General features: G+C 37.6%; 1 protein-coding gene across 10 annotated transcripts in view; it reads right to left on the bottom strand.

Annotated features, from left to right (window-relative positions):
* RALGPS1 (Ral GEF with PH domain and SH3 binding motif 1) overlaps nt 1-17,423 on the bottom strand; it is a 74,260-nt gene extending 56,837 nt beyond the window's left edge. For 8 of the 10 annotated variants that reach the window (XR_014616670.1, XR_014616671.1, XM_084219880.1 and 5 more), the window contains exons 1-10: nt 17,314-17,423; nt 14,885-15,001; nt 10,439-10,626; nt 8,535-8,657; nt 8,063-8,170; nt 7,630-7,680; nt 4,612-4,695; nt 4,031-4,120; nt 2,375-2,467; nt 454-580 (exon numbers count right to left, since the gene is read on the bottom strand). Coding sequence is in view for 8 of the 10 variants with exons in the window: in XM_084219880.1 (XP_084076006.1) it covers nt 454-580; nt 2,375-2,467; nt 4,031-4,120; nt 4,612-4,695; nt 7,630-7,680; nt 8,063-8,170; nt 8,535-8,591 (610 nt within the window). In the remaining 2 variants the exon portion in view is untranslated. Of the gene's footprint in view, nt 1-453; nt 581-2,374; nt 2,468-4,030; nt 4,121-4,611; nt 4,696-7,629; nt 7,681-8,062; nt 8,171-8,534; nt 8,658-10,438; nt 10,627-14,884; nt 15,002-17,275 lie in introns of all 10 variants that reach the window. The other 2 variants (XM_084219883.1, XM_084219882.1) reach the window with 2 other exon arrangements.

Below are 17,423 nucleotides of genomic sequence, written 5' to 3'. Positions count from 1 at the left end.
ATTTATTCTTTTTAGCTGCAGTTTAGCATCTGACGAAATCACTAACAAAGCCAGAAAATTACATTGGACTACTTTCATTAACAATAACCTTTGTGCAGAAATATTTGGTCAGGTGAAATACTGACCAAAAAACCAATTCATCAAATGGCTACTTGGTGCACGTCACAAAAGAAAAGGAGACAATATCAAGACTGGACAACATTTTAATTGCAGGTCTCCCTTTTAATACATTTTCACATTGAATTATGTATATATTTATTCAGCACCTGAGAGAAAAACTCCTTCCAAAAGTATGTAAACATATGTATAGCCCAAAAATCTCAACCTGACCTAATTTTTCCAAATATGAAATGTAGTGAACCATTCTTCTAGAGAAAGCGTTCTTCAGGTACACAACATTAGCACTCATCTGCCAGTGAGCTACAGATAAATAAGGTAATTGTTCACACTCACCTAAATATGGAATTGTAGGAACCATTTTTAAGCTTCTGATGTACTCTCGTGTCCTTTTATAATTATCTTCCTTAGACAGTAAATAGTCTAACTTCTCAAAGGTGGTCTTGTCTTTCCGATTCAACAGCTACAGAGAAAATGGAGATCATAAAATTTTCAAAGGCAAATCCACACAAAACTAACAGTCAATAACTTGTTGAATTGCCCAGAGTAAAGGAGAGCATAGTCTAGTTAGGATTAAATTTATCATCATCATCCAAAGCAGCACAATGTTTGAAAATATGCTACCTGTTTTAAAAAAAGGCCATTTAGTGACCACTATTTCTGACTAATTTATCAGTGATTCTCATATCACTGAGCAAGTTTTGAATAACCTCAGCAATATTATATTTTTTGAGAAAAAGTATATTATAATACAGTCACCAACATTCCCATAACTTGGCAGATTTGCCAAAAATCCTCTAAACTTAGGACTACAAACAGCAATGGAAAATGCTCTAAATAAATGCAAATTGTGCCATTTCAACAGTACCTTATTAAAGCATGACAAAACTTTTCAGAAAAAAGTATATGTAAAGTAAATTATTGTGATATTAAATCCATTTTCCATTTTTATTAGACTTATTGCAGAAATCTAGAAAAACATTTAGGAATGCAAAAATCCTAGTCACAGGCAGCTGAAAAGTAAACACAAAATACACAACTGTAGCTATAAGAACACATTTTCTGTTTCATCTGTGTTAAGAAACCCCAGCAATATTTTTAAGATGGTCTTAAAAGCCAACTGAGTCGGGAGTGGAGAATTATGGCACTGTACATTGGCTTCTTGCATGTGTCCTTTCTGACAACAGACAGCACATTCCTTCATATACCTTCTCCTCTGGAAAATTCCAGATCTTGTACTGCCTAGCTTTTAAGTCTAGTTAATAAAAAAATAACATAAAAAAGATAGAAATAAATATATCAAAATAATTTTGCTGTTTTCTTTTTAGCAGCACTGAGAATTACTTGAGACCCTGCCACTGCAATGTGTTGTATTTTTGAACTACTGTGCCTACAAGGGTCTGGCACCTCTTTAGGTCTAAGTCAAATCAGACACATACTTCATTTCACACATGAGCAATTCTCCCTATTTATTTCCAGCTTCATTGAGATGCTCAAAACATCAGGAACTTACTTTTTTATTAGATTATAACCTCATTCTGAGCAATTAAATCATAAAATAGTTGCAAGCATTTTAAAAGCTTGATAGACCTATCCAAGACCTAAGGTCTGAACTATAAGACTTATAAGGTCTGAACAGTCAATGTGATCCATGGTGTGTGGAATGGAAGAGAGCTACCCACACCTTTGTATAGTTAGACATTACATGGAGTAGAAATAACCTATAATTATGTATTCCTCTTTAACGAAATATTTAAATTTACTCTAAGTTTGGCTAAGAAATTCTATCTTGCAGAGATGGAGCTTCTGAAAATAGAATTATCAATACTTTTAATTTCTAACATAAATAAAAACTGAAATGCATCACACAATAATCACAAAATTAATGCTTGTGTATTTGCAACATGCCTTTTTCCTTCCTTTTAGGTAATGTATTAAATGATATGCTACGTTTTGGATAAGGGGACACTGATACAGATACATGTTCTGTACAAGAGTGTTCTAAGATTACTTATCAACAGAAGTCTTGAGCATACAACCAGTGGCGTCTAGAACACAGGGAAACAGGAAATTTACAGGAAAATAGATGCAGCCAAAACTATTTTTCACAAAACACGTAACAGACCACTGCTTCTGCTACAGTAAAACAAAATCAAGAACATAAAAGCGCATTCTTCCAGAGTTTACAATATGATAAATCCAAAGAACCTCAGAATTCAAACAAGACAGAAGGGACAAAGGTCAAGGCAACACTTACAGCCCAGGTTTTCGTCAGCCTGAAGATAGGTGCGCTCTGCAGTGCTGACACCACAGACATAAGAGAATGAAGATTGTTCAGTTCTAAAAGCTTCTGAAAAAAGGGAATAATAGCTTTTAGCACCTTGGAAAGGGAAGCAGGGTTAATTAATATAAAAGTTGCATTAATAAACCATTATTTTTTAATTAATAAAATACAAAGTTTTCATCTATGACTGCAGACAAAATATTATCCTAATGCTGTCATGTGCAAGATTCTTAAGACCACTTTAAAAGTTGCTAATTTTACAAGTATCCCCATCAATATAACAGGCATTTCAGTTTTGAGAATACAAACAGTACTTGATTTCAGTTCGTTATTTTCTAAGGTGATTCCTTCAGGAAGAGAAAATAGGGAAAAAGTATTTGATGCATTGTTTTTGAAAAAAGTCATGTAATTTTAGAAATCAAATATTTCATCAAGCAAAAACATTACACAAAGATGCTGACAACCCTCTCAGAATTAACACAACTTTTACCTTTGTAATCTGCTTTATAGGAAAAATTTACCTCACTTCAATCTATTTTGAATTTACTCTGTGTGTTGACAATTACTCAAAACACACTGATCTCAGGCAGACAATGCTTTGGAATAAAGCTGTCAAGATGATAATGCTTGCTACAACAAGCATAAAAATGTAAAATAGAAAAATGAGAACTGTGTCACCTAGCTTCTTTGTAAAGCTTAGTAAGAGGCTGGATTCCTCCTTGACTGATCCATTTACACACTGCATTCAAGCATTCAAGGAAGATCTGGACTTTATGGAGGGAAAAGCAGGAAAAGCAAAAAAGCAAGAGAAGGAAAGAGGCAGTGTTCCCCCTCATGCAGGCTAAAAAAACCCCAAACACCATAACTCTTCGAAGAACAACCTAGGACCTCCAAGTCGAACATTGTCCTATTACTTGGACTATTTTTTTGTGCCAGTAACTTACCCAGATAAATTTTCTTCTAAAAGTACAAAAATGCTAAGTAAATTGATTGGAAGTATGCACAATACAAAAATTGTTTTGTACTACATGGAAAATATTATTTTAATTACCCACACACATATGCAATTTCACACATAAAAAATTCGCACTTGGGACTTTGATCCAAGTGCTGTCACTCAGGGTCACATAAAACAGAATGACTGCGGGTCATGAAAGAGACAAATACTTTAAAATTTGTTTGTTTTAAAGTTAAGAGTAAAATGCAGCGCTCAAACTCAATAAAATAACTGAGCTTTAACAGCTGTGCTTTATACCAGCAACTACATATTGCAAGCAGGAATACAAGTCTCACAATAGCTATTTTAGAAGCAAGGAATTTCTTTCCATAAAAGTTAAGTTTGAAAATGGTGGGAGACAAAAACCAGAACATTTACAACCACATTTGATGTTAAACTTGGTAGGTAGAGGTACAAGATGAGTCACACTGAACCGGGTAGGTTCATCTAACCAAGCAGAAAAGAACAGTTCTCTTTCCCTTCCTTTATCTTAATCATGTAGTACAACATAACAGATACGCTAAAACAGAATTGTTACCCTCTGCAATCCAACTAGGGCTCACAGGAGTATTGCAGAAACAAACACAAAGGAATTAAGGTTTTGAATGACAGTGTAAGAAATCTGCACTTACTTTAGCTATTTTCACAAAGTGGCTCAGTATTTCTGCCCTTATTTTTAAGGTCTGTGCTGTTAATATTTCTCGTACAACCCAAAAACTGACCTATAAAGTAAACACATACAACTTTAATTTATTACAAAAAAATTGACTTTATTAGTCTATTAGATGAAATATTTGCAAACTCCACAATGCTCCAGGATCAAAACAGGGTAAGGAAAGAAAAGATTTCTGATCCCATGAATTCTCATGTGTATCACTGCAACTGCCCTGAAGCATTACCAGCATAAGAGGTAGAGAAGTGAGACAACACCAAGATAACTGAATGAGCAAGTGGAACCCAGAAAAAAAGGGAAAAAAATTACTAATGTTGCACCATAGCAAAACAAATCAGGAACTCATAATTAGGAACAAGTGCTCTAGAGGAACAACATGAAAATGTGGACAAAGCAATTGAAAACAGGAGTTGTAATTTAAAAATCTCAATCCGTATTTGGAAAAATAGGTTTTAATTCACATGAGCAGTTCCGTTTAACTTTATAGTCAAAGACAACTGTCAAACAGTACCTGTTCATGACAGTAATCAAATTATATACCTGGTTAAACCTCCTAGTAAAGGCAACAATATTTGGAGCGAGGGTGTGTTTTTCTTTCTTATTCCATCCACAGCTGGCTAGTTCCTAGGAAACACATTTTAAAATTACCTTAAAAACAGAAATGAGTTCTCCTTAACATTAATTCTAAATCACTCTTCTCTTTTTAGAACCACAAGTCTCAATTGCAATCAAAATGTTGTTCAACTTTCCAAACGTACATTACTATTTTAGACACCTTCATACAAAAAGGCAGAGTCAAAGAGAATTCTGCCTCTGAAAAAGCACTTTGTAATGCTGATAAATGGAACACATTCTAGAGATCTGTACATGCCTGTGTGAGCAGCAGGAAAAGCACTTCCAGCTCCAAACACATTTTGAATCCCCATCTCCAGCACTTAAAACTTCTGCAGATAAAAATGCCAATTTGCATCTGTCAGGACACACATTCTCCACATGAAAAGTCCATGTCTGGTCTTATGATACTAGAAATCATATGTTTATGTGGGAAAAAAACCTCAGACATTCTACAAGGGACAGCAAAACTTACCTTTGTCAAAAAAGTGGAAGAGATCAGTAACCTAAGGATATTAAGGGGTTTCAAGAGGGCTAGTGAGTAACAATGGAAAATCCTGTGTATGGCAAAATCATTTGACTAGGTTTAAATTCAGACTGAATAGGAAGGTTGATAAAAGAGAGTGATTCAAAATGCCCCTACTGATTTTTTTATACTGCTACAATATACAGTGTTTGAGAATTACACTTCATCTTTTTTTTTTTTTAATGGAGGGATGCTGGCAGTTTCCTTAATGCGCACAGTCACAGGAAACATTCCCATCAAGTGTGTAAAACCCTGAAATTTGCGGAGATTGCAATTTCAGGACTTGAAAAAAAATCTAAATAAAATCACATAGAAATCTAAAATGTAAGCATAATTATTTCTGCTGGAGAACAAAGAATTGTTAACAAGACATCCTCTTTCTAAACACTGCAAAGTAAAATGCAGATGTGTTTCTTAGTAATAGCTGCTGAAGAGCAGGAAAAAGCCTCAGCAAATATGCCACACCTAAAGGAAGTTTGTGTGTTTGAGATAAGACTTAGCAACCAAAACTCTAAAATCTTACGTATTTCCATCCATGCATTAAGGTGATGTTAAAATAATAAAACCTTAACTTTTGACTAGAAAATGTTAACTTTCTTACTCTAATAACTTATCTAATAGCAAGGGGCAGTTTCATGACAAATACACAGACTATTTTTTGCCTTAAAACCTAGTCCTACAATTGGCAAAATTTCAGGATAGAAGCAGTTGCTTCTTTTTGGCAAACAAACTATATTGATGATTCCAATAAAATGAAAATCAGAAAGCACAATTAACAACTAATAGTTCATGGTAACTGCTACATATTCAAAGATCTATTCTAGCAGAAGCTGTAAATACAATAGTTTTCCTTCTGATCACTCCTCAGTGAGTTACATCTACTTGCCAGAGTAGCACTTCAGGAAATTTCATTTCCAAAAGGCAAAATGAAGCAATTACAAAGGAAAAGAAGAACAGCAAATCAGTTATTTTGGGATATTTTTTGCTATAAAATTCTATGGCACAGGTTTCATAGCAACTAAAGTAAATGCAAAATTTGCTTTAAAAATGAACATCTATAGTTTTGTATTTTGTTTTTTAGTTCATTTGTCTTCTCAGAGTATGACACTAACTGTGCTTTCGGCAAAGGTAGTTAGAATAAAAACCCCCTCTGTTTTGTTCTGATATTTGTCTAAAGAAAACCTCCTCATAGAAAAGTATCTATGTATCAATTTGTACATATTGAAATTTTTTTGCTAGCAGATTTTTCTATGGGCATTGCTAATTTCTTATTGCATTATTTGTTTGCCATTTTCTTCCCCACAGGAAAGGAAATTCTTCCCAACTGCCTGGAGCACACACGTAATTTCAGAAGCATGAAAGCATTTTCAGCTATAAAGCTGTCTCAGTGTTCTTGGGGGAAAAAAAGGAATTATCTGACAGGAAGGATAGACAACAGATAGACAAATTTTTTATTTCCTTCCTATATTTTCTCAAAACAGAAGGCTGCTAATCTCTCTGAACTACTGTAATAAATGATGACTTGTTTTGTAAGTGACCTAATTAGGTGGCTAGAGCTTCCACTAAAAACCTTCTAAACTTGACTGCCCCTACTGATGTTGTCAGAAATTCAGTTCTGCTGACATTATGGGGGAGCATGGGCTGCCATTCATATAACCATGATATTCCAGCCTCAGGACAAGAAGACAACAAGCCACAATGAATACATGTTCTTATATTCAAAACACCTGAAGCAGGAGTCATGTGATTCTTGTACCTTTTGCAGTAAATAAATTTATCATATTTTTACGCAAATTTGTCATACTCTGACAACTACTTTTATTTTTCATTTCTCAAGTTCTTACTACTGATTTTCAATGTCTTTGTTAACTTTGACTGCTTTTCCTCAACAGGCCTCAGGTTCCCTTACGTGTCTTTCTTAAAAGGTTAAAATCTTAAAAGACGATAATACACTAACTTTTAAGGGTTTGGGCTGATTTAATCCCAGCATTTATTATTCTGAATCTTAAAAATTGTACAAATTAAGAAGCTTATAAAGCAGCTGATGCAGTCTAAATTGAGATTACGGCCAGAGGCAGGAGTCAAAAGTCTGAAATCAGATATGAACTGAAAAACAGCAGCAGAAGGGAGAATAGAGAATTTTTACACTTGATAAATTTATCCTGAAGAAACACTCCACTCAAAGCAAGACAAGAATACTTCCAGAAAAGCATAGTTATCCCCTTTGGCAACAGATGACAAACCAAAGTAACTCATGCTGGATTACAGATTCACAGTACTAACGGGGAATACACCTAGAAAAACACTAGTGCAGTGCAAGAAGGTGAGCATTTTTGAACAAAAAAAACATTCTTTAAATTGCCACATTTCCTCAGGCACTGAATTCCAAAGATGTAAGCAGATGGTTTAAGAAAACCTACCTCAGGCTGTATAGCTTTAAATACTGGCATATCCATCAATGTTATCTGGCTCTGAAATGAAGACAGAATTTTATATCATGTAATATGAAGAGCTAACAATGACGTATTTCTACCTGCCCTTCAGTAACTACAAACCATACACATATTTCTCACTAACCAGAACTAACCTATGCTATGGTCTCTTAAAGACTTAAAAAAATGCAAATTACTTTATACAGTAAAACATATAGGCTGTGTCAGGTCAGTACTAAATGATTAAATCCCAAGACAGGATTATTTTATTGAAGTTGATAAAACTAGAAACTTGTTTTCAAAAACACGGGAGGTTTATTTAAAAGTTGGGTTTTAAGAAAAAATATTTCATGTATTTTTTAGTACTCTGCAACCCTGAGTATTACACAAGCTTAAATGCAAAAATAACATTTATACTTACAGCAAACTCCTCAGGAGTTACTTTCAACACATCAAATACAACTGCATCGTAGCTTTTATTGGCATAATCTGAACTTCGCCCTTCCAGGGAATCTGAGCTGCTACTACCCTAAAAAGAAAAAATAGTAGGCTTATCTGCAGAATGATTAATTTCATCTCAAAATGACTGACTCCATTTTGATGGTATATTACATTGCTCTGAACTCAACAATATTACAGGGCTGCTCTAAGTTACAGAGTAACAGGTCAAAAGTGCCATTTAAAATGAAACAAAATGAGTAAACATTAACAACAACAAGGCTGTGAACACCAAAAACCATGGAGTGTTCCATAATTACTCTCTTGCCATGTTAGTTCTTTTTCTTACAAACGGTGTGGTATGCCACTAGTAGTGGAAAGGGCTTCTGTGAAAGCTGAAACAAGCAAAAATTTCCATTTTGATACAGGAGCTAATAAAACCCAACGAACTGTACCTCTGGAGTGGCGGAGGTGACCATCACACTGGCCATGAGGTCATTCCTTTTATACATGCTCTCCACAAGGTGCAGGAAGTTTCAGCTCAGCCAGCACTGGTTGAAAACAGAAAACAGAAATTCCTGCAAAGCAAATTATTTGTGGAATAAATCAAATTTATTAAAAAACCCAAAATGCACACAGAAAATAACCCAGCAATACAAGATATTTCATTTTTCCTAATCAGAGCAAAGGACTTAGGAAACAAGATTTATCTTAGGAGATGGAAATGAAAAGAGCATCAAAGTACCACCCGTGAAGGAGTACGATTGAATATTGCTAAAGCCATGCCAAGTCCTTACCCTTACCTCCACTCAACTCCAGAAATGCAGGGGGAAAAAAGTGTATTTTTTGTCATTCATGTTGAATTAAGTTTTATATAAAAGTCCTCCTTCTGAGACAAAGTCTCAGAATCTGCAGGCTACCACAAACTGCTTACAGAACTAGCAAGTCACTCCAGCTTCGATTCTCTTTAACTGAGTAAACAGGGTGGTTGTGTCATCATTCCCCACAGCACACATGTATGAGGCCGTGGCAGGCACTGCCACTGATTCCTGTAAATGGACTCTTTCTGCAAAACCTGTAGTTGCTCATATGTGCAGCAAGGGATACTGCAACATCTTCCTCCGCGTCCTCACGTTCCCTCCCACAACACTGATGACATCAACAGAAAAATTCTGAAAAAACAAAACAGCTAAGAATAAAAATATCCTCTTATTTTACTCTCTTTTGAAAGATGAAGTTTTCACTTCTCATTCCTCTAACAACAAACAACTCTCCCCAGGATCTTGCATGAAACAAGTCACTATTTTGCTTCAAACAATGCTAAAATCATCTCTGCTAAACAAGGCAACAGTTAATTTCTCTTATATTTTCTCCTGATAAGGTTAACTCAAGTTGAACACTAACAGGCTGCTAAGTATTTCTAGGTCTGGAGCTGCTCTTCTTAACAGTCCTTACAATCCTGAAGTGGAAAGTAATTCTGTAGATGCAATTTCTTTAACATGTGGCATTTACATTAAGGCCACAAAAATATTCTTGTGGCCTCCATCTCTGCCTTTCTGAATAGGTTCTCCAGGGCATGAGGAATCAATAACGATGTGACAGGGGAAAGAAAAATCCCATATGTGAACTTGTATCATGCCCAAGTTCAGTTTTACACCAAGTTTCAATGTTCATTATATCAAAGTGAGAGAAAAATGCTTTAATGCCTAAACCCAAAAGCACTAATATACTTTTGCATTTCAACATTCAGCACATACACAAATCTTGCAAGGCTAGAAACTTTCATTCTAGACATGACCAAATAGATTCCCCTCACCTTACCCCCTCCTCCCAAAATGTTCCAAATATAACACAAGCATTAAAAATGCCCTGCTTTTTCCTATGTGCAAAGATTTCTTCAAGATTCACATCTATGAACATTTTTTTCTCTACACACCCACTTGTTTTGCTATCTTCATGAAAGTCATAGGAAGCAATTATCCTTTTAAGTCAAGTCCACTTGATCATTTGAAGTGTTTCCCCGCCTGCAGAAAGCATCACTCTGCACACAAAGTAACACAGGACCTAATACTATGACCACAGTATGAAGAGGCTGTCAGACAACATAGAGAAAGATATTAAAAATAATATCCCCCTGTACTTGCCATATTTCACACAAACAACATTAAAAAGAATTTTCGCAAATCCCAGAAATTACCAAAGGCCCAAAATGTTGGCAATAAAATGTAAGAAGTAACTTAAATGACATACAACTTCTTTTCACAGCTTTTTATTCATACAATTTCTTTCAACTTGCTCAGTTAATTATTAAAATGATGCATTACACAAACAGTGCTAAAAATCAAAACTAAGGAAACACCTTATCTGTTTGCAGGGAAGGTTCACAGGCACACTGCAGTAGATCTCCTTCACAGACTGCCAGAAGCAAAGTGGATATATCAGGATGCAACAGACACCAGAGTTTGTCTGTTCTTCTTTGCCAATGTGACAAACCCATTTAGATATGGAGTGCTCTCTGAAGCAAAACTGAAGACAGTGCAAAAAAAACTGGAAAAAAACCCCAAAAATACCACCATCAAAACCAAGCACAGAAGCAAACTTTAGAGCCATTATTTTACCAGCATTTGTCAAATCTTGTTATCTATCCCACAGAAGCAACATCCTCTGAAAGCAAAATGCAAATTTTATATTGCTGTTAGTAATATGCATGTAATGCAGTCAAAGTGCCCACAAAATCAGTCTCAGCACTAGTTACCCAGCTCACAAGAAAGTCACTGAGACACTTACGCACAGAAAACTACTTCTGGCCAACAAAGTCCACTAATTTGTGGACTTTGTCCAAAACAAAGTCCACTAAAGTGCTCCAGTTTCTGAATGCTAGCAGAGCAATCTGACGAAGTTACTGCCTACCACAGTGCTTTCAGCAAATACAAAGATAACCATGTCAGCAACCACTGATGACCATTGTTCTTATTGATTTTTTCACTGAAGGAAAAAATACTGAGCTATATATGCTTCTTACCAACCCTAATTCAGCCATTCCTGACTCCACAAGTCAACTGGCTTTGCTGATTTCAAAAACCATTTACTCACTACTTTCATTAGTTGATTATGGTTTTCCTAATACCACTGAATCATGAACTGAGAGCTGCAACATGCCTTTAAGAAAATATACTTCAACATTCTACCAAAAGATAAATGTTCTTTCTTAAGTTAAATTAGCTGGACGATCGGTTCAGTGAGAGCAAAGTGCACCAGGGCCCTACCAGGGCACTGCTAAACTTGATTAGAACCAACGGAAGTAACCAGTGGGGTTTGCAGTTTTTAGAAATAAATTTAGAACAGCTTAGTTTCAGTTGGAAGGGGCATACAATGATCATCTAGTCTCACTGTCTGACCACTTCAGGGATGACCAGAAGTTAAAGCATATTATTAAGGGCATTGTTCAACGGCTCTTAAACACTGACAGGCATGGGGCACCAACCACATCTCTAGGAAGCCTGCTCCGGTATTTAACCAGCCTCTCAGCTAAAGAAGTGCTTACTGATGGTCAGTCTGAACCTCCACTGGTGCAGCTTTGAATCATTCTCGTATGTCCCACCCCTGGATTCTGGGCAGAAGAGATCACCATCTTCCTCTCCACGTCCTCTCAGGAAGCTGCAGAGAACAACAAGGTTCCCATTTTCAGCCTCCTTTTCTCCAAATTAGATAATCACAAAGCCCTCAGTTGCTCCTCAGAGGATACCAGAAGTATACAGAAGTCTTCCAGAATTTGGTATCAGACATCAGAATGTTAACTGGCATTGATCAAGACAAGGGAATGAAGAATACCTACAAAATCTTGCTTTTTACCTTTAGCAAGACCAACAATATACTACCACACTCCACGGGCAACACCCAGCCTGAAGACACACTTACAACACACCATATAATCAGAGCTCATATTCAGTTCTGAACTGTTTTTCATCATCGCATTCACTTTCCTTTTCTTCATTCCTAAACTATTCTTCCAGATGTTCACCACCAGAACGTTTCGTTCCTTGATGAACCATGAACAAAGTCATACTCAGATGCTGTGGACATAGAGTACAGACCAAACTATGTTAGTACAGCTAACTACTGGAAGAAAACGGTTCTATTACAAAAACAGAATGAAACAATAACAGGGTTATATTTTTTGCCCCTGTGCTTGCAATCAGTCACTGATGAAAAGCTTGTATCACCGTCTACATCATGTGCAGCTTCAGCCCTCTTGAGGGCAGGGTGGTGGTTGGGGAGAAGTCCCATCTTTTTGTTCTACTGGTAATAAAGACAAAAGGGCAAATACCATCGCAGTATCTAAATCAATGCACTGCTTGTTCTCCATATCTAGATGTTTACATATCTTTTCCCCCCCTCTCATTAGGTTTCTTTTAGGTCAGTATCATAACTTGATTTAAAACGAACAAAAGAGTAAATTCAAAAGGATTTCAAATCCTTTTGAGTTTGCACAATTTAGAAGCTGTTTTTCACTGCAGTGACAGAGCAAACGATCCTGAAGGATTTGGAGAGGAGAATTTCTTTATGTCTTTCAAAGCAGCAGCTGCTGAGTGCTACATGTATACTTCCTAACTTAGAGAAACACAAACCACAAGCACTAAGCAACATTGATGCAAGACCATTTAATTCCTGACAGCATCCTTTCCCAAAAGTACAAACACCGTGTGTCTTCATTTGTGCCCCACCCAATAAGTATCACCCCTCAACCCCCATTTCCCATCCCCTCACATATGACTCCTGCAAAGTGGAGGGGAAAAGGACCGTATCTCCTAGAGTAATTATAGAAATTACTCATGTAAACTCTACTTCCTTCAGAAAATAACTATCTGAGCCCTTTTATGATATCCACTTCATGAACAACACAGATATGAGACCAGACAGTTGAGCTGCGTTAATAGTCATAATGCTTTATATGAAAAATATCTTAATTTCAAAAAATCCTTTTGAAGTAATTAAGCAATAAACCTTGGTGGACATTTGGACAACATGAGAAATTCTAGAGTATTTGAAAGCCTGGATTTAAATAATTGCCTACTAACAGTTTATTAAGAACAAAGTAATGAGGCTACAGAAGATTAGTCATAGAAATGTGAATGGCTTTTTAAAGATCTTCCAAAGCAAACACTTGTGTATTTTCAGTATCCATTTCACTAGGAAGTCCCTAATATATTTCACTGTGCTTTAGGCAACAGTACCACCTATAGATAAAATACACTATGAACAATTTAGCAGATTCATGCACATCCTTTTCTGAGAAACTTCTTACTATATTTAATGATTAATAATGAAAATGTAACAGAAATAAAATGGGGCTGTGGATTAATTCAGCTGACCATAAACTGAGATCACTCAAGTAAATAACTATGCCTCAATAACATGCATTGTCCCTGAGTAAGTAGGCTGAAAAAACCTGAATCTTGCATCATTTATTTCCCAATAGCTGCCAGTGGATCAAGTCTAATTCCAGGAAAAGTATATTCAAAGTTGACTTCCCTTTCTAAAATTCTCTCAACTCTTCTGCTTCCACCTCTCCAGTGCATGCACTCAAATGAGTTCAACTGTGAGCAGAGAAGCAGCTGCTGTGATGAGTTCAGGAAACAATTTCAGAATCCAAGTCCTAAACTCTTGGGTTTTATGAATACACAACTGATTTGAATTATATCTAACAGTACATTAGTACATACCTAATGCACAGGTCATGCCTTGATGACATGCTTTAGTTGATTTGTCACGTTACACTAGACTGCCATTGGTCCCTTTGTTGTCACTAAGCTGCCCTACAACAATTAAAATTCCAGCTTTTCAAAGTAACTGTCATAGGGCAACCTGGATACAAAGACATATGTGGCAGTCACTACACCAAAAAGGTAAGCTAACATTCTACAAGTGGAATAAAAATAAGGTTGTCTTATTTTTCAAAATTATAATGAATGCAATGTCTCAGTTTTCTAGTTTAAGAGCTGTATGTAAAATTTCATAACAAAAGGCTGCCAAAAATTATTTCAAATCTCACACAATCCTCAGTTGCTAAAACCATGAAAGAATAGGAAGCTGACAATGCTGGCTTGAATGTCCAATGCTATTCTTCTGATTACGCCCCACATCTTTACTATATCCACTGATTGCTGAGCTCACTCTAATGACCATTTATTATATTTACAAATTTACTCTTAAGTGTTCTCTTCTCCATTCTTCAGTCTGCACTATTACTTACTGCATCAGGAAGTAAAGTAATAGAATGATCAAAATTACTTGTATAAGCCCAAAAAGTACAATAAAGTGAATTCTACTAAGTAAACATAGTAGACATATCTCCATCTGGCTACATAAACAAATTAAGACAAGAAATACAGTACACGTTTCTAATTATTAGGAACCATTTGAAGAACGTTGCATAGCCTGAAATTTTATCTGCGTCTGGAAATCTTTACATTAATGTTCCATATCAAGACAGAATTGCAGAGCCCTCTCTAGCAGAAGTCCTCCTGCAAAAGTCATTACCCTTCAAGCAAGTCTGCAAACTTGAATATCTTAGAAGACCAAGATGTATGTTTAGGGAAGTTTTACTTTAAGGGAATCACCATGAAAGGAAAAAATCTTCAGTTACAGGAAAAGAAACATATATCTGCAAATTATAGTGAAATACTACTACAACTCAAGTTCTCTAAAAAAGAAGGGAACTGACAGACCCTTCTGTAATCTCTGGTTACCAAATATAGGTGAAAATGTGAAATACCTGTAACTTTAAATGCAATTGCATACTTACAGTGGAATAAGGCAGCTGTGCTCTCAACCCATTTTGCTGCACACCTCCATTAGTTCTTTTCTGGGTCTAGCTCTGGTTTTTCAGCACTTTTATCTCTTGTTTAAAAGCATAACATTCCTGTAAGTACCAGGAAACAGAATTACAGTGACATTAATTTTACAACTCAATTCTTCTCAAATTGCGCACTTCTCACCTGAAACATGTGCTCTGGTATTTTTATTCTTACCTCTCCCTCACAACTTTCATTCTAGTTTCATTGGCATTTAACAAATTCCCAAACTCAAAAGAACTACATATACCTCACAGAGAGAAGAGCAATGTATTATAAGTTTCATAGCTAAATATACTCCAAATATGTGCGTGTGACTCCCCCTCACTCTGTCAATCAACACAAGGTCCAAGCCAACACACACTATTTATTGTATTATTTATTGGTTTCACTCACTTCTTTCAAGGTGCTTTATGAATTGTAAATGCTACTCATCCTCACACCATTTTCTTCAAGGCTTAACTAAACAAAGCAAAATAGACACAAATCCAAATACAGTAACTCTTTTATCTCTGTATCAGCAAATAAAGCCATGGCTCTCCCAACAAATATGATCAGCTACAAAGCTGAGAAAAATATTGCTTAGCTAACTCATTTTGGTGATATTTACATTAGGCATAGCCCTTCCCTTTTCTCCTCTTTTGCCTTATACCAAGTTTTATAAAACCTAATGTTTAATAAAACTACACATAAATTACACATCACATGAGAAGAAAATCTCAAAGACAGCTTCTCTTATATAGACTGACATGAAAGTCTCATTAAAGCCCATGTTACTTTGATAAAGGTAAAAATCACTGCAGGTCACTTGGTGTTACTGTACCTCTACGACAGTTTTTATTTTCGTTCTATAACTAGGGAACCTCCCCCTTAAAAAAGTCTGTCTTCTAGACTATAACTATACACAATTCCTACTGGCATCAAAGCAAACTTTCTTTTGCTAGAAAAGCAGTATTCTTTTGACACACTCAAAACTCATCCAGTAGGCACTCCTTGCATGAGCAAATGATCCTAGCTCATAGAATAATCAAAATGACAAGTTAAAAATTGGTTAGCATCCATTTAAGTATGTCAATCAAATTACAGACATGATGCCTGTTGTCTGCCCTGCATCACATGGCATTTTAGTAATGACAAGGGGAAACCTTGTCATTACTATGCATGTGAACTTCACTAAAATAAGGCAAATAAACAGAAAAACGAATAAAATAACTTGGTTTGAAAGTGTTTTGTACTTATTTTTCTTCAAACTGCTGCTGCATCATGCAGAATGGGAAACATACAGAAGACAAACAAACAAGCGTGTGTAGTTCTGCCCTGTACAACAGCTTCCTGTCCTCCTCAGACATGAAGAACTACCAGGTATGGCATGAATGGTCAACAAGAGAAAAAATATCTGACTATCAAAGCTAGACATAAAAGACAAATTGCAACATTCATAGATAAGGTTTCTGAGGCAAGGAATATTATTCTGTATTTCAGAGACACCAACACATTTCAATTTTTTCAATAATTAGTAAGACAAGAATACATATGCTGCATTTAGTTGGGTTCAGAACAACAAACCACAGACAAAAGGCATCATGTACTTCTACAACCAATAATTTCAACAGCCATTCCTCCATCCACTACATGCCAAAGCCGCAGGCTGACATAAACCTGCAGAAGCTAGACCAAAAACTACCTGAAGTGATTTGAAAACAGATCGCAGTAAAGGCTCTTAACAAGACCTGCACGGTTTCATCCACATGATATGCAAACAGTTTTCAAATGTATTCCTAAAGACACAGGAGGATGTGGCCAGCCCTGGGTGGTTTCCACCTGTTCCCCCCAGACCCCACACCCGTACCAAGGCTGCTCCCGCTGTCCGCCCGCATTCGCGCAGCGCCGACTGCACGTGCCCGCCCCGCCTCGCCGCACCGGGCCAGCCCTGGAGCCCCGCGGGCGGGCAGGGCCGTGGGGACCGCCGCCCCGCGCCGGAGCGACATCGTCCGGCGGGGAGGGGCCCGGGGCCCTTTCCGAGAGAGGCCGCGGGGCCGGTCGGGCGCTCGCAGAACGGGGAAGCGCCGCCCGGCCCCGCCATCGCCCGGCGCCCAGCCCGCCCCCCGCGCACCTGCCGCACCCCGCGCAGGAGTTGCCCGGACCCGCCACGGCGGCCGGCGATGCGGCAGCGCCCCGCGCCAACCCCGGGGAGCCGGGAGCCGCCAGCCTCCCGCTAGCGGCGCCTCCGGAGGGTGAGCGCCCGTCTGGGCCTGTCGCCGCAGAGCTCCGCCCGCAAACACACGCCCGGAGAGGGGACGGCAGAACGCGGAGGGACGAGGGGCTGTGGCGGCCTGTCCCACCTTTTCTGCCGGGCACGCGGGGCTTGTCCGCAGCTCACCTGTTCGGGACTTGATGCCCCCAGCAACGCCCACGAGCTCTCTCGGTGAGAGGGAGGCGCCCTCAGCGCCGCCGGGGACGAGGCCCGGCCCGGCTGGGGACCGCGGGGCG

The sequence above is a fragment of the Fringilla coelebs genome (genome assembly GCF_963513975.1).
Source record: "Fringilla coelebs genome assembly, chromosome: 21".
Classification (NCBI taxonomy): Eukaryota; Metazoa; Chordata; class Aves; order Passeriformes; family Fringillidae; genus Fringilla; species Fringilla coelebs.
Note: the sequence above shows the minus strand (reverse complement) of the source record. Positions and strands in the feature narration are given on the sequence as shown.